Consider the following 16,842-nt stretch of genomic DNA (forward strand, 5'->3'; position numbering starts at 1 on the left):
TTGTTACCCAAAAACCAAAATTCGTTGCATACTCTAAAGGGCAACCCTTTTGAAATTTCAACGAAAATTCAGCTGAAATACCAGGCGAACAGAAATCTACAGCAAGCAACCAAGTTTAAGCGAACAAAAATATTCGTTGCATACCCTCCAGGGGCGAAATGGACCGTTGAGTTCAAAAGAGCATTTGAACTTTTATTTTACCCGCCATGAAATAAACACACGTTATTTTTGAAATTTTAAAGTATTTTTCGTTTATTTTGAGCTTATTTCATACATTTTTAGGCACTATATGCTTATTTTCTTAGCGCTAACTGGCGTTGCGGCTGCAGCCGTACTGGTGCCTTTAGCTGTTGCCTCATCTGTTGCATAAATGTGATGAGTATGCTGCAGCCCAGTTCCGGCTATCCTTTGTATCCTGGCCAGACATGCGATTATTGTTGGATGTATCCAGATAGTGCTAATTGATCCTTTTTGATCTGTGTTGATTGAAAAGCTGGCTATAGGGATTAACATAGTACAATTAAGAACTAGATACATTGCATTATTAGATAAGTACATGCTGAGATACGTTCATACAGTAGGAAAGGAGTATGAAATACAATAGAAACATATTTTGAGCAGTGATTGAGTTTGAGTTAAGGATGTCCTACATACTATAGTATTAAATAATAGAGGAAAGTGAACTTGAAATGGTGAAAGTTATAAACATAGACAAGAAGGCCACAAATGATGTTGTTCCCAACAGGCACATGGTATATATCATATATATGTTTATATAGGAGGTCTATGTATCAATTTGCGCATTCTTCAGAGCTTAACTCCCTTCAGCTTCACGGCTGTTGTGTGCAAATCCCATTCCTGCTGCTGTAGTGCCTCGAATGCAGCGGATAGACTAAGATTCGCCTCAGCAAGTATATTCTGCAGCTTAATCAATTTAATGGATTTGTGAACATCCCAATTGATGAACTCCAGGGCGGCTAGGCAGCGTGTGGGTGTGCTCTGTGTGAAATATATAAGCATTAGTTGGGGAAATTACTAATAAATATTGCATTGAACTTACGTCTTTGCCCAGTACTTTGACCATGATGCGTACTTCATCTGAGTCGACGCCTCGCTCACAGCCACGTGGCTTCTTGTCGGAGAACTCCAGCAAATCCTCACAGCTCACGGAATTCGAGTCGGCCAAACGTGCCGCAGTAGCTGCAAAGTATTCCGCCTCCGTTTGTGGCTTCAATGCGGGCGTTGAGTTGTTGCTCGCCACTTCGTTGCCATTGATGGAGTTGCGATTCATTGCCTGGTTGACGGAAGCCCGCACCTTTTTAAAGAGTGCATTTCCCGCGAGCTCATTGTCGGCACTAGCGAAACGCCGCGTGCTTATGCTCTCCAAAGGCTCCTCAGCTGCTGTCGCTGCTGTTGTTGAAGAAGCCGCTGCTGCTGCTGCCGCGGCTACAGCGGCTGCTGCTGAGGCTGCAGTTGGTGCCATCTCCTGCGGCACTGCTGCCGAGTCCAAGTTGGAGGAGCTGTTGCTGGTTGCCAGCGGTTTGTCCAGGTTGCGCAGCTCATCGTCGTTCACATAAAGTCCCGTGGCTTGGGCGGGCTCGAAGCCGACATCTTTGCTCTTGTTGTAGTGCTCCTTCTGTATGGAGAAGTTGTAGAAGCCATCGGTCACGTCCGGCGACTGCAACACCATGCCCTCCTTGCTCATGTCTCCCTCCAATATGGACTCGAACTGCAGCGAGGCGCTGTCCGTCAGCCCAGCCGCGTCGGCAGGCGCCTGTTTCTCCAGCTTATCGAGATTCTGGTAGGTATGGGCCGCAGATGCTTCGCCTGCTATGGCTGGCATATTCTCGTACTCCCGGGCATCGGGTCGGCGACGGACGCTGCTCGAGCGCACCGCAGCCACCACCTCAATGGAGCGAGTCTGCTGCTGGTGCTGCTGTTGCTGCTGAAGCGTCTGTTGCTGCGGCTGTGGCGATGCATCGCCAAAGTCCGCCACCTTGCTGAGCGTGCGCTGCACGCCATTCGCTGGGATGATGAGCGGATACTTGCGCACGTGTCGCTTGGCGCTGGTCTTCACCTGCTTCTTGCCCTCGCGCGATGGCAACGGCAATACATTCGTCTCCTGAGGCTCCGGAAACTTGTAGCTGGGGTGTGTCATATAGCTGGGACTCTCGCACGGCTCATTGCGATTCTCATCGCTCTGCCGCTCCACGACGTTCGCCTGCTCGGCACGACGCACTCGCTGCGCCGCACCTCGCGTTGGCAGGGTCATAGGTCGCGGTGGCTGCAAGCGCTGCAAAGGACGTGCGCAGTCCGCAGCCGCACTCGAAGGCTCCGCGGCAGGGGCAGCTGGAGAAGCAGCTGCAGCTGCCGCAGTACCTGGATAACTCAGCTGGCTGCCCAGGCGACGTGGCAGCGTCTTGGAATTCATCAGCTCGAACTCATCTGTGTCCATGTGACGCAGCAGCGTGGCAGCCGGACTGGAGCCAATGTCCAGCATGCCCTTGCGCTCGATCAGGCTGTTGTACGCCTCGCGGCCCTCCTCGCCAATGAGCGACTGTGAAGAGTCAAACGGGGAACAGAGGAGAAAAGAAAAGAAATTTGTTTAAAAAATAAATAAAAATAAAAACCAATAAAGAACACAAAAGAGCTTAATGCAAATTCTAAACGAAACAAATTTAAATATATAATTTATACATAAATATTAATCGGGTATTTCCAGAGATCTATGCAGAAATTCATTTTGTCTTTTGCTTTATTAAATCCCTTTAAATATACACAACTTTTTTTGATTACCAATTGGATTTCTGTTTGGTTCTTAGAATGCAAACTTTAAATAATTTTGTTTTTCTCTCTTCTTGAATTTTGTTTTCTTTTTAAATATGTATATATAATACTTGGAAAAAGTTTTCTTATTAGATTTTAGATTTTAGTTTAAGTTTAAGTTTAGGTTTAGGTTTTTTCATTTGGGCTTTGAAACGCTTCGAACGCATGCTTTAGAATATCATTTTTTGGTAGTTTAATATAATTTAGATCTTCTTTTAGATATGAATATATAATATATATATATATATATATATGAATTTGTAATTATATATGTAAGTATGTATATAAACTTTGTATATAAGTAATTGTTTGTTTTTCCTCTTCTGCTTCGTATTTCGGTTATTCTTTATCAATAAATGCACAGAATGCGACAATCGTTTAATTCGAATACATTATTCAAGTTCGTACTGCTCGTGGTAGAGCTCTAACATATTAAAAAAATTGTTTTGTTTGAATATCTCTGATTATGCGAAAGTAGCAGATATACCCCTCTTTCTCTCTCGCAGGGTATTCGCGAATTTCATATATAGTAGGTATGCATGTATGTATATCAATTATAATATAGTATAGTATAGTAAAAATGCAAGCGTAAGGATATGGCACATAATACACATTCGCATATGTACGAGTTTTTTTTTTTCGTTTTTTATCGGACAATATAAATTTAGTTTTCTTTTTTTTATGGTAGAAATTTTTTTAAATTTTTTTTTTTTTTTTTGGGAATGTTGTTCTTAATGAAGGATTGTCAACGGTTGAGTTTGCGTCTGTGTGTGTGTGTGTGTTTGATGACTGTTGTAGTTGCTGTTGTTGCCGTGTGTTTTTGTTGTTCATTTTTATACCCTGTCATTTAGATATGTGAGGTGTTTGCTCAGTGTCCCGTGTATGATGAAATGCTAATACTGATCCACTTTCTCTCTCATTCAATTTTTCCTAAGTTCTCGTCATTTTCCTCTTCTGCTTGCAACGATTCTGACAACCAAGCTCTGTTTTGTGGATGATAATTAATAGTGATATCTGAGATCTGTAGGAAATTGTGTTTGTATTCGATTTCTATATCTATTTGTTGCCAGCGCCTCGTTCAAGCACAATTTCGTCTGAATGGAGCTGAGTAGCCTTTACCTGGAAGCCTTCTGTTGAGTTGAGTTGAGTTTTAATGCTAAATTGTAATCGAGTCTTTGTTTTTTTTTTTTACAATTTCCAAATTTATAATTGTTTATCCTTGCAAGTCTATACCTTATCGGACTACTAAAATAACACTTTCGGAATCAGTTAACAATCTTTTCTACATTAAATATTTATCAAATGCTTGCAAGGCTATTGCAACTTCGAGCAGTCGAAGCTTTCTCTCTGATTTTCTAATATTCTTTAATCGTTATCCTTTGTATTAATATATATATTGCAACGAGTTAATATTGCTTTAGTTATTATTGAGCTGTTTTAGTTGAATTACTTCGGAATGGGGCGGCAGGGACTTCCCCCTGAACTTGACTTGCGTATTGCTTATGCTTTAGATCTCAATTGAATTGAAATGTATCTGAATCTGTAACTGTAAAATGCGTCTGCATCTGTCTAACTGTAACTGTAACTGTAACGGCAAATTACGTTTATTATTATCATCCGTTCTGAGAGGTCTTCCGTGTTTCCGAATAAGGCACGCTCTCAAATATTCAAATCCAAAATATATATATACATATATCGATATAATATATATATAGGTTATGTAAACACTAATAAATATTCGCTGTAAATATTTCTACAATTTACTCTTCCGACACAAACCACCCACCCACCCACACGCACACACCTTGCGACACACACCACACTACAACACACACTTCAGCACACACAGACACACTCAGAGTGTGGGGGCGTGGCGACGCCCTAATCCGACAGCACATGCCCGAATAGTAAATTGAGAACATATTTCAGCATTTTCCTTAGTTATGGAGCCGGACTTGGCGGAATCCGTGGCGCAACGAATTCCCGCCGGAATTGAAACTCATCTCCGCTCTCCGTGCTGGACGAGGAGCTGCTGTCACTCGAGTCACGCGCCGTTGTCACCAGCGGCAACTGCTGAGGCTGTAGTTGCTGCTGCTTGAGCTGGCGCCAATGCATCTCATGCTGCTGCACCGCCGAGGCATGGATCTTCTCGGGCCAATGGAACTCCGTGGGTCGCTGCGGCTTCACTGGCAGCTGCGTCAGGCTCTGCACCTGGTTCTCCCGCTGTTGCTTTAGCTCGTCCGGCGAACTTCCCACATAATTGGTCGACGTGGGACTCTTGCCCGTGAGCCGACTAATGTCGAACTCGTGCAGCGTCACCCCGCTCATGGGGCGCGGCTGCACGGCAGATGCAGACGTGGCAGTGCGATAGGTGGCCACGGCAGACGAGGCCGCCGAGGAGGAGCCCGAGCCGGAACTGAGCTTCTGCGATTGGGTGGCTGTCAGCAGCGTATGCTGTGCCATTTGCGTGGTGTAATTGTTGCCCGGTCCGCGTCCACCAAAGTCGTAGATGCGCTCGTCATAGTGGAACTGCTCGTAGCCAGTGCCCGGCCGATGGAAGCTGCGTCGGTTGCCGCCCAGGTTGTAGTGCGGCGCTGACTTGATGCTGGAGTTGGAGCCATACAGCTGGCGTGGCGATATGATGGTCTCTCGCTCATCCTGGCAGGCGGACTGCACCTGCCGATTCAAACCCGCCCGACGCCGACGATACAAAGAACTGCTGGAGCTGCCAGCTACGCGTGCGCGTATATCACACTCGGAGCGCGCCAAGCTTGGCTTCGTTGGCTCCTCGTCGCCGCTGGACGAGCTGCTGGAGTCGAGCGTCATTGGATTGTAGCTGAGGCGGCGCAAGGTGCGCGCGCGTATCGAACGCGGCTTATAGGAGGCAGAGCGTCTGGGCAGTGACACCTGCTGATGTTGCTGTTGCAGTTGCAGTTGCAGCTGCTGCTGCTGCTGTGACAGGTGATGCGCGAGCTGCTGCTGCTGATGCAGTGACTCCTGTCTGAACTGCCGATGCTTGGCGTCCGACAGCACCGGCGAAATGGGCTGGAAGCTCTCGTTAAAGGAAGTGGAACGCTGGCGATGACTCTTCGCAGCCCCCGCATACACCGAGCTGCTGCTGGCATTCAGGCAAGACTTGACGGGCGAGGCGCTGGCCAGCATCTGCTTAGTGTGGCCATTGCCAAAGCGCTCGTAGCCACTGCTCATGACAATGGGCGGTGCACTGTACAGGGCGTCGCTCTTCATGGGAAAGTAGCTCTCCTGCGGGCTGTAGCTGCTCTTCTGGCTGCTGCGGCGCGACAACGAGATGTTCGTATCCCGCGACGCGAAGCCCGTGTCTGGGGTGCTGCTGCGCTTGTCCTCGATCAGCTTTTGCTGCTCCGGCTGCTGGCTGTGCAGCTGCGCCTGATTGTGCATGTACTGCAGATGCTTGTCCAGATGGCTGGTGGCTGCATTGAAATCAAACATCGTTTGCACCCCGTTGCTGTAGCTGTAGACAGCGGACTTCAGGCTGCCCGTGGCACTGCTGATGCCATCATCAAGGGAGCCCACCAGCTGCGGCAGCTGATCATTCAAAATGGTGTCGTTCGAGTCGCTCTTGTCCAGCTCCGTGTAAGTGTGCATAAAATCCAGATTGAGCGCCTTTAAAGTATTCTCAATGTCCATAATATTATCATTGATGCTCTTGGGCTCGCGCTCTCTGGACTCCTCGCTGTTCAGGTCTCGGTTCAGCGGGCGGCTGAGTATCTCGCGAGATTTCTCAAAGAGAAAGTCAGAGCTCTCCTTGTCAAAGATGGGTATGCGCAGGTCGGAGCTGTTCTTGATCTCGCTTAGCGAACGAAAGCGCTGCTTGATGTGTGAGGGGAAAACGAACGAAAGGCAAAGAAAAACGAACAAATTGGACAACCAAAACAAAGCAAAGGGAATGAACGGGGCGCGCCGACGCGAATGATGAAGAAAGAGAGAGCAGAGTGTAGACAAGAAAGAGACCTCCAGATTAGCAAACATAACATAATCACATCAATATCCAGACTAGCTCTACATAAACTTAACGCAAGACTCTGCCTTTTATCCTTTATGCTATTAAATCTCACCTGAATATCGGGTATGCTCTGCAGCTCCTCCGTGAAGTTTTTCTTCTTGGAGAACGGCGAGGCATTTCCATGGGTGGGCGTATGTGCAGAGCTGCCTGCAGCACCACCCAAAGCCCCACCTGACTTGTCCCCGCCGCTGCCACTGCCGCTACTCAAATGCGGAAAACGAAAACTAAATTTGCGCTTCGGACTGTGCGTGGCTAGCGTATGATCAGAGACCAAATCAATCATAGATCTGCGCAAGAGAAAAACAAAAATGAGTCCATCTGTATGATAAATATAAGTTAGGTATATCGCACCTGGCACTAATCTCATTGGCTATTTCAATGGCATGGTTCAATATTTTCTCATCCTTGACCGAAATGGGCTTTACAGTGCCCGTGGATGCCTTCTTCTTGGACAACGTGGGCAGCAATCCATGACCATGCTTATTGCCATTGCTGTCGCCACTTTTGTGGTTAAGCTTTGCAGACATCTCAGCGAATTCGTTCTTTGTGTTCACATGATCAAAGTCGGGCGACTTTGGCTGGCTGCCAGAGGCGCCGCTGATTGAGCCAAACATCGAGTTGATCTCATCCAACAGCGAGGGACCAAAGTCCAGCTTGTCGCCAGCGATCTCATCGTCGGATATTTCGTGATATTCGTGTGGATCGTCAGTCGTATTGCGTGAACTGGCCCGCCAATTGGGTTCCGAGTGGATGCTCTTGCCATCGGCCCCGTAATTATTGTTTTGCAGCGCATAAGCAAGCTGCTCCTCATCCAAAGTGTGTGAGGCAAAGGGATTTGTGGAGCCAGCAAAGTCAAATGAGCTATGTCCATTGCTAGGTATCAGTTTGGGCGTGTGCTCCGTGGAGGGAATAAACGTGGGATTCATGGAGGTGCCGGCGCCCTCTGGGAAATATCCGCTGGCCGTTTGCAGCGAGTCGGGGCTGGTGGGCGTCGGAGGCAGTAGCAGTGGTGTCTGTTCAATGTCCTCCGACGGCTTGTACGGCGTCACAATCTGTTTGGGCACATGATTGTACTGTAGGTAGAAATAGAAACAAGTGAGCATATATAGCCAAAGGAATCACAATTGGATTGGGCTTACATTTTGAGAGCTGCCGAGGAAGGCAATGTCACCAAAAGTGGCGCCATCAATGCCAACATGCCCGGTGTGCTTAAAATCATTCTGCGGTTTCGAAATCATTTCCGTACGCAATTTACGCTTGCTAATGCGATGGTCGCCGACACGACTAAAGGAGTCGCGATTGGAAGAGCAGGGCAAGCCCTCCAAAAAGGCGACAGTATTCGAGGGATTAAAGAAACCTGTCTTGCCGGTGCTCAAAACGCCTTTCCAGAAGGGCGTGCCAGTGTTACGATCAAGCACAGTTATGATATCGCCCTGGCGATACAACAAATGATCCTTCTTCGGCTCCACACAGTTGACAACGGCCTTCAGTTGTTCAGGCTTCATGTCAGGCAGTTGCTCGTAGATTTCGCTAAACTTTGGCCGCTTTAGGGCATCGTCCTGCCAGCACTTCATCATCAAAGTGTAATACTCGCGTGGACAGCAGTCAGGCTGCTCCAGGCGCTGAAAATTGGGCGAATCTATTGCTTCCAGTATCTGTAAACCAGTCAGTGCCGCCCATGGCTGGAAGCCATATGAGAACATCTCCCAAAGGCAAACGCCATAGGCCCAAACATCGGAGGCGTTGGTGAAGCGCAAGTAATTGATGCATTCTGGTGCACACCAGGCAATCGGCAGCTTGAGATTCACATTGAAGTTTGTCTTGTAGTAGTCCTTGCCCACACCCAGGGCCCGCGATAGCCCAAAGTCTGAGATCTTCACCTTGTCCTTGCTGAAGACCAATATATTCCGGGCAGCCAAATCTCTATGTATCAGTCGCTTTTGCTCCAGATAGCGCATACCATTACAGATCTGCAGCGCAAACTCACAGAGCGTGGGTATTGTGAGAAAGCTGACGCGCAAACCGGAATCCTTAAGGCACTCGAGTAAGGAACGTAGATGGGCCAGCTCTGTGACGAGCATCAGGGAATCCGTGGCCAGCACCACTCCATACAAGCGCACAATGTTCTCGTGCTCAATTGAATGCATTATGGCTGCCTCCTTGAGAAACTCCATGGGATTCGATTGCATGCGCTCGCGGCACAAGCACTTGATGGCCACTTGAATCTGTGCAGCAATCAGCAGACAAAATTAATTACTCAATTCAGCCGGAAGCCCTTGAGAGGGAGGGGGCTCAGATATCGTACTCACCCGCTCGCTGCCATTCGTCCAAACGCCCTGCTGCACAATGCCAAACTCCCCAATGCCCAGCTGCTTATTAACGCTAATCGAATCAGCCGGTATGATGTGCTTATTGTTGGGTGCCTTGCTGCCCGGCGAGCTGCTACCGCCATTGCGGGTCGCTGTGTTGGTCGTCCCTGCAGCGGCGCCGTTCTCATTTGTTGCCTGCCCACCAGCCCCAGCCCCATCTTCGCGCTTCACAATTGTGGCGGGCGCTTGTAGCAGGCGCTTGATTTTGCTGAGGTAGCTGTGGGGGAAATGCTTTTCATAGAACTTGCGCAGTCTTCGTATTTCCGGCCTCGACAGGCCAATGAAACGTAAATCCTCATCCGCTGCATATTTAAATTGGGCTGCATTTGTTATTTTTAGTTCGTTTCTGTGTGCAGAAAAAAGAAACAAATAAATAACCAAGCGGCGTTTTTAAATGAGTCACGTGTTTGTCAAAGCTCAGCTCAATATGCAGATCACGCAAATGCTCTTTTGTTCTCTTGCTGCTTCTCGCAACGGTGTCAAAATACTCATATCGATACATATATTGTGCGTATTGGTATTAAATTATGGTAATAAAGGTATTAAAAAATACTAATAACTCTACTGCACTTGATGACTCTCTTAGCTGGTATGGGGGAAATTTAAATTTTGCTCGCATTTGCTTGTGATCAGCATACCTTGCTGGAGCATAGGGTATCTATTTGGGTCACACAACTCACTTGATGGCATTGTAGTATTGCTGCAGTTCGGACTCGGTGAGGAATTCATATAAATCAATTTGTGGGCACTCTGGAGAAGATACATATAAATGTAAAAATAAATACGTTTTTATAAATGCATATTTAACTTAAGTATGCATGCGATGTAGCCGATAAACCAACAACAGCTGCGCTCCATAATATTGACTCTGTCTGTTTCTGTTTCTATGCATGTGTGTGCGTTATATAGAGTGGTGCGTGTGCATGTGGGTGGTATGGATTTCTTTTACACCCACTAGCAAAGACACCAACACATTTGTTTGACTTTCATGACAGCGGCGCCCTCATGTGGCAGCCTTAAAATATTTGTATTCTTTCATTTCAATATCTTTATCTTTCGGTCCCACCTCGTATACACACACACATATATAAATATATATACATATATACACAAGCACTGACACAAAAATTCTGATTGCCGTTGTTGTCGCTGGCCTCAACCCGCAGCATTTGTCTCTTTTTTTTCTGTCGTGTTTTTGTTTGCCTTTGTAAAGGAAGCAACGCGCAACACATGTATATACACACATATTTGTACATATGTACATCTGTTTGTGTTTTGTGTGTACACAGATTGACTGATAATGTCGGTTAAAAACTTCTGGATTTGCAATTTGAGTCATCAGTGCGGCATTCGACATTCATTGAGATAATAAATTCCATGGAAACTGTCCACATCCGCTTGACTGTTTGCTATTGCTAATGCAGTTTCTGTAAGATGACGCATTTATATGTCGCAAATGTTGCTTTTACGGGCGACCATTTACTTCTTTTACAACTAAACCGACAAGCTATCCCGCAGGATTTCCAGTTGTCCTTGAATTTGCAAAATAAAATCGATCGGTCAATACACACGCGTACACATACAATTACACCGCACTCACATACATACGGAAGCACGGAAGCTACAACTACGTAGCAGACACAGTTTTTTCCTGCATAGAAAACACTTGCATTTTCGTTATATACAGTCACTTTTTACTATCCTGTTATCCCTTCAGGGTTCGTTTACACTATCAGCAAAGTTTTTAATATACATTTGCACTTTTTAACTCAATCTTACCCATTTTATTTTTGCGTGTGCATTGTTTGGGAGTACTGCATCTTCAACAGTGTGAACTTAAGAGTTTTAGCAGAAAATGCCTCTTTGTAATAATGGAAAAATACTAACTTTTACAATCCGCGTTTATGGTCACACTTTTCTGTGCCATTATGAGTTTTACATGTAAACAAACATTTAACAGTTTTACAGAAAACAGCTGTGCGCTCGCATTCAAATCAAAATATAAACCACTAGCTTACATTAAGCAATCCATTTTGCTAAATTTTTCAGATAAAAAAACATTTGCTTTTTACATTGGAAGTATACGGAATTCATTTACATTATATATTTGCTTGATTATCTCACGGCTTGCAATACAAATAAAACAGTGAGGAGATTAAAAATGTGCATTCTATAAGATACTTTAGCTAATTGCTTTAAAACTTGCATCGAACATTTCTTAGAACAAACGGAAGCTGCCCGGGAAGTAGCTGATAGCCATGCGATCGATGAGGGGCTTTGTATGCTCGTATCCCATCGCAAAATTGATTGCAGCCATCTCATCGTAGAGTTCCCGTACGCGTTTGTCCTCAATCATCTTTGTCACGTACTTGTACATGCGTCCATAGTGATTGTGCGCAAAAGCATGCCAAATGGAGAATTGGATTGCCTTGCTATCGTTGGCGTCGATAAACTTGATAATCTCGGTGTAGACGTCATTCAACTCAGCCAAATGATCCTTCACATTATCATCGAGCACATAGACCTTGGCGAGGGCGATACCCTTCTTGACCAATGCTTCAATCAGATTATTCTTCTGCTTATCCATATTTCTACAATAAGATATTTTATATTAATTGAAAGCTCGGGATTTTCTTTCATTGACTTACGTCTTGATCTTAGCTGCATCTGAACGGGTGTCGTTCTTAATACCATAGTAAGAAAGCAGGGCATCGGCATCAGTTTCATTGATTACAATGTCAGCCAGCTTGACAATGCGCTCCAAGGCCGACCGCTGCTTCTGCAAATCCTCCTTCGGCTTATCCGCATTGGCATTATCGCCCTCTTTGCTTCTGTTCTGTTGGGCAGCGACAAATGCGAACGGCAATAGGCTCTTCAATTCGCTCGACTCGATGTTTTGAATTAACTGCAGATGGGCCGGCAAGTGCTTGGGATGTGCGGCAATAACATCGTTGTAAATCTTCTCAGCCTTTTCCAGATCTAAAGAAACCATACAATGCATTGTAGGATGCCATAATGCTCTTAAAAAAGTGACACTCAAACTTACCACACTTGGCAATGTGCGAGCATTGGAAATCTCGCAGGCTCTCAGCATAATCATCGGCGCCAGCTTTGCCCTTTTGTGGCGAACTGGGCGTACCACTGCAACCATTGGCGGGACCATCAGTTTGGCTTGTGACTCCATCGCCACCAGCTGAATTTGCAGCGCTGGCTTCCTCCTGGATGGTGGAAGCTGGCTTCGGCTTGACTCCATTTGTTGAAGCAGCTGCCGCTGCTGGATTGGCATTGCTGGCAGCAGCTCCATTGGCGGCGCCATTTGAGGAAGATTTCTTCTCAGCCGGATTGAGTATGTATGTGAACGAATGGAGGTCAACGCGACGGCCGCCTTCATCCTTGGGGAGGATTAGATTGCCGCTTAACCAGGCGCACGGCGACGGTAAATTGGCCTTGTTCAGCTTTTCCTGACTAATGGGTGCAACGTAGATGACTTTGCTGGTGTCTCTCACCTTTGTGGACGATATTTTACGGCCACCGACAATGCCCTGGTTGTAGCTATCGTAAAAATCTAGAGAGATCATATTGGCCAACTTGTACACCGCAATGAGGTTGGCCTCTGAAATTTTCTCCAGCAGCTCACGCTTCTCGTGGCGCACCTGCAGTCGCACAGTATATTCTCCCTTTTCCAGCTTTGTGAAGAACGTGTGGGAGTGCGCGTCGCCGGTGGCCAGCAGGGTTTTGTTAACATCGAACAGCATCCACATCTGCGACTCAAATTCCGCTTCGTAAAGCAAATCGTTAAACAGCGGTGCATACAACGCCACATCCGCTGCCTTGTTTACGTTCAGATTGTAGACGAGCATATTCTGATAGATCTGCCTGCCCTCTGGGATGACATCACGTGTGGCACTCAATGGCGAGATCTTTGCCTCGCTTGGTTTGAGCACGACCGCAGCAGTCTTCAGCTGCAGCGATGGTTGAACCTCCTCGGACACCAGTGCATCAAGTTCCAACTTGTGTATGCCACGACCAGCGTGCATGACATCTGAAAGAAGAATGGTTAACAAATTTCGATACTATTGTTAAACATGGTATTGAGGTAATATTTACATGCATTTGGATTGAGTGCAGTCACGCCGTGAAACTCGAGACTGTATTTCAAATGACTCTGGCCATGATTGGACCAGTACTTGGCAATGCACAGCTCCAGTATTTTGTTGGCCTGCAAGATTGTTTTTTAGTTAATAGACTCTTTAAGAATTTTGCTTCATTTTCTTCTCACCTTCACACGGAAGGTAGCCGTGGCATCAAATTCCGAACTGACACCAATAATCTTCATTGTTTCCAGCTTGCGACAAGATTGATTTGGTAACAATTGATTCGTGTGTAAGAAGAACTTGCCAACGTCGTTGCCACGGTTGGGATCAGTTAGGCGCATGCGCAGCACTTGAGAAAGGAGAGATAGATTTATAACTGATTTTAGCAATATTATTAAGCATATATGCACCTGCCCAGGTGGACTTGTCTGGCACTTGAATAAAGTCCCTTTGAATTGTATTGGGTTGAAACTCAACGCTTTTATCAGCCCTATTTGAAAACGGCTCAAATATGGGAGTACTTTGGGTATCTTCCAATACATGGGGCTGCACCACTGTAACTGGTATCTCAAACAATGGGCCCTTCTGCACATTGGCCGTATCATAGGCACGGACGCTGCAGTTGTTAAAATAGTTTAGGTTAATACACAAAAGTATACTTGATATTTAGCTGCAGGTACTCACACAGCACTGTGCACACCTGGCTGCAAGCCAGTCGGATCAATTCGAACAACAATCGAGCGAACTCCATAGCTAAGGTCCAGGAAGGCGCCACACTGCACCCAAGACTGCGAGGGCACAAGACTGAGGCGCACATTGAAATTAAATTTCTCCTTGGGATCTGAAACGTTAGCAAGCATTTATTAAGTACTTAAGATGAGTGTCTCAATGCTCAACTTACCCACTTCCTTGTCATTGAAATAGACGGGCTCAATGTTGACATTGAAGTCAATGAACTTGCGCTGCACGCCATCGCGAAGATGAATGCCCTTTGCATTGTTGTTGCCCACGCGCACAGAGAAGCTGCAACAAGAGAAGAAACAAAAGATGAAGCAACTATTTGTATCCATACCCAAGGCAAACAGTATTTACCGCAACATGTTGTCCTTGGATTGCCGATGCTCAACCAAATGCTCAAATGCCTTCTCCACATTGAGTAGACCGTGGCCTTGGGCGTAGGGATCCACATAGCACAACTTGTTGGCCGTGACGCTTATCGCCCGCTTAATACTATACGGCGAATACTCAATCTGCTGTTGCTTTAGCCCGGAAATAAGTAAGGCCACTGCACCGGCCACATGAGGTGCTGCCATGCTAGTGCCGTTCATCAGCTGCGATTTGCTCATGGTGAACTGTGGCACGGATGTGATGGCGCCCCCTGGTGCGCACACCGTGACGCCCTGTCCGCCATCGATGCAAGGGTCGCGTGATGTCCAGGTGTAAACATTACCAGGCAACTTCTCACGCATCGCATACTCGGCCTCCATCATCTGTGGCGAGACGTAGGCACCCACACCTATCAGGCTCGGCTGACTGATGTCAGGAGGAGTACCAACTGTGCTGAGAGCCGGTCCATGATTGCCCGCCGAGGCTACCCAGACAACGCCGTACTTATTGACCACCTCGTTCATCAGCTCACCAATGCGACTGCAAATAAGTGGAGAATAGCAATTAAAAGATGGCGAATATTCAGAGAGAGCTAGGCCTAAACAAGAACATGAATGGTGTTATTCAATCGTTGAACTGTATCGAGAAAGAGATTAACCGAGTGTGAACACTGACGCGCATTTGTGGAATGAATAAGGTGTGGGATAGAATAGGAGTTGGGCATGAGAATGTAGATCGATTTACCTCAGTGACTTTATCTTGATTCTTCTACGCTTTTTCTCAAGTTCATCAATCTCGCTAAAAATGACAATTTTCATGCTCTAGCTGCTACATGGTAGCCATTGCTTACCCGGAGTTAGACCAGTTCGAGTGCTCGCCATAGCTCATATTGATCACATCGATGCGGCGACCCTCGCGACAGAGCTCCATCACCTTCATTATGCCGCGAACCAGCGCTGTACCGGTTTCCATTGAACCCAAGCGACCGTCGCCAATGGTCAACGACACAATTTTAGCATTGGGTGCAACTCCATCAATGTCTCTCGAGTTGTGGTTGCCACTCGCAATAGACGCAACGTGAGTGCCATGAGGAGCTATAATTGATTAATTGACAAAAAAGGAACTTTAGTTGACTGTCTACTTGTCAATAAGGTACTTCTGCTTACAGCACATGCCCACAACTTCCAGCACATTGCCGTCGTCGTGTACGTTGACAGAAATCGAGAGGAAATCATCCACATTTTTCGTCTCATGCGTCCTGGAATATTCGCCAATGTGCAATGCTTTTGTCAGATCACCCTCCTCTGTGGTATCGATGATGGTCAGCCAGCCATTTTCAGTTGGCATAAGAACGCAGTCATATGAGACCCTAACATCACTGTACATCTTCTCAAAAGAGTTGAGCATTTCCAATTCATAGTCAAGGTTCTCCTTGATTATCTTCTTGTCCCACGGCAGCTTGGACGCTTCTCCTGCAGGACAGATCATTAGTTTGATTTCTTAAAAGTTCTAATTAGTTTTGACTGACCAGGATTTTGAGATTCAAATTCAACAATTTTGCGGTTGGCATTTGCCGTAGCAGTTTTGTGTGGCTTGTCCCAGCTCTTAAACTTCGCCTGGGCGACAATATTGTCGCGCACTTTGGCCGGCACCAAGTCGTTGAAGCTCTTTAAGCCCACGCGTACTGCGCGCTCCTTGTCTGTGTTGAGAGCAAGCAGTTGGGGAGTGAACTTCAGCGAACGACCAGACAAGCCCTTTACAATGCCATTCTCATTCGGTATCAATTTCTTGCTCATATCGACATCGCCGCAACCCGAGCAATCGAAGCGCTCAATTACTTTCACCGTTTTGCCATCGCACAGAGTCTATTGAATAAGTAATTTAAATAACTGGAAATGCCATATGATGTGCTTGACAGTTACTTACTTCAAGACCCGTTGCACGGGGATCTACACCAGAATCGAAAATGGCGATTGTCACATCGCGGCCATCGTATTCTGGGTATTTCTGCAAAAAGTTCAACACGCCCGTCTCCGCCTTCGGCACCTACCATCAAAATAATCACAATTTCGTATATAGCCTTCATAGAATATATGCTTACCAATGCTGCCGTAGGAAATGATGACTCGACAATGCCGCTTAAGTCACTAGCCATGTTCTCGAGTAAATTATTATCGTTCTTATCGTTTTTTAACGCAGCTAGCACAGTATTTTGATTGATTTGATCGATGCGATTACCAAGTATAATATTCGTGTCTTTGCGGTGTTGAAACGATGAATGCTGTCTGCGTTCTTGCCTTGTCGGACCTTTAATAGAATGATTTTGCGGTAATTTGCTTTCTTCTCTGCATACGTGTGTATATATTTAAGTGGATTGTGGCGTTGCCATACTTGCACAGTTCAG

At 46.2% G+C, this 16,842-nt stretch overlaps 2 protein-coding genes across 3 annotated transcripts; both read right to left on the reverse strand.

Moving 5' to 3' along the window:
- Window positions 1-225: 225 nt before the first annotated feature.
- Window positions 226-11,118, reverse strand: LOC6578622 (activated Cdc42 kinase-like). Of its 2 annotated transcripts, XM_002004494.4 has the most exons (8): window positions 11,017-11,117; window positions 9,918-9,987; window positions 9,178-9,583; window positions 8,008-9,093; window positions 7,220-7,941; window positions 6,921-7,155; window positions 1,061-2,557; window positions 226-999 (listed from the first exon to the last, which is right to left on the reverse strand). In XM_002004494.4, the coding sequence occupies exons 1-8, from the start codon at window positions 11,018-11,020 to the stop codon at window positions 808-810; spliced, it is 4,212 nt and encodes a 1,403-aa protein (XP_002004530.2). In that variant the 5' UTR covers window positions 11,021-11,117; the 3' UTR covers window positions 226-807. The 2 variants fall into 2 exon arrangements, with proteins under 2 accessions (XP_002004530.2, XP_032585473.1); XM_032729582.2 differs by lacking the exons at window positions 226-999; window positions 1,061-2,557 and adding an exon at window positions 3,516-6,672 and having other exon boundaries at window positions 11,017-11,118.
- A 184-nt stretch (window positions 11,119-11,302) lies between these two features.
- LOC6578623 (tripeptidyl-peptidase 2) lies at window positions 11,303-16,806 on the reverse strand. Its single transcript, XM_002004495.4, has 14 exons — window positions 16,540-16,806; window positions 16,365-16,484; window positions 15,967-16,303; window positions 15,605-15,910; window positions 15,289-15,532; window positions 14,424-14,978; window positions 14,233-14,354; window positions 14,016-14,172; window positions 13,742-13,947; window positions 13,517-13,680; window positions 13,345-13,456; window positions 12,284-13,279; window positions 11,886-12,216; window positions 11,303-11,828 (listed from the first exon to the last, which is right to left on the reverse strand). The coding sequence occupies exons 1-14, from the start codon at window positions 16,591-16,593 to the stop codon at window positions 11,456-11,458; spliced, it is 4,077 nt and encodes a 1,358-aa protein (XP_002004531.2). The 5' UTR covers window positions 16,594-16,806; the 3' UTR covers window positions 11,303-11,455.
- Window positions 16,807-16,842: the final 36 nt, after the last annotated feature.

Source organism: Drosophila mojavensis, unplaced genomic scaffold (assembly GCF_018153725.1).
Source record: "Drosophila mojavensis isolate 15081-1352.22 unplaced genomic scaffold, ASM1815372v1 contig_80, whole genome shotgun sequence".
NCBI classification, from domain to species: domain Eukaryota; kingdom Metazoa; phylum Arthropoda; class Insecta; order Diptera; family Drosophilidae; genus Drosophila; species Drosophila mojavensis.

Coding starts and splice junctions, on each gene's coding strand:
- LOC6578622 (XM_032729582.2), bottom strand. Junction 7,156..7,219: donor GCCAATGAGATTAGTGCCAG/GTGCGATATACC, acceptor TCTCTTGCGCAG/ATCTATGATTGATTTGGTCT. Junction 6,673..6,920: donor AGAGCATACCCGATATTCAG/GTGAGATTTAAT, acceptor CACATCAAGCAG/CGCTTTCGTTCGCTAAGCGA.
- LOC6578623 (XM_002004495.4), bottom strand. CDS start 16,593: ATGGCTAGTGACTTAAGCGGCATTGTCGAGTCATCATTTCCTACGGCA. Junction 15,911..15,966: donor ATTTGAATCTCAAAATCCTG/GTCAGTCAAAAC, acceptor TCTGTCCTGCAG/GAGAAGCGTCCAAGCTGCCG. Junction 13,681..13,741: donor AGACAAGTCCACCTGGGCAG/GTGCATATATGC, acceptor TCCTTTCTCAAG/TGCTGCGCATGCGCCTAACT.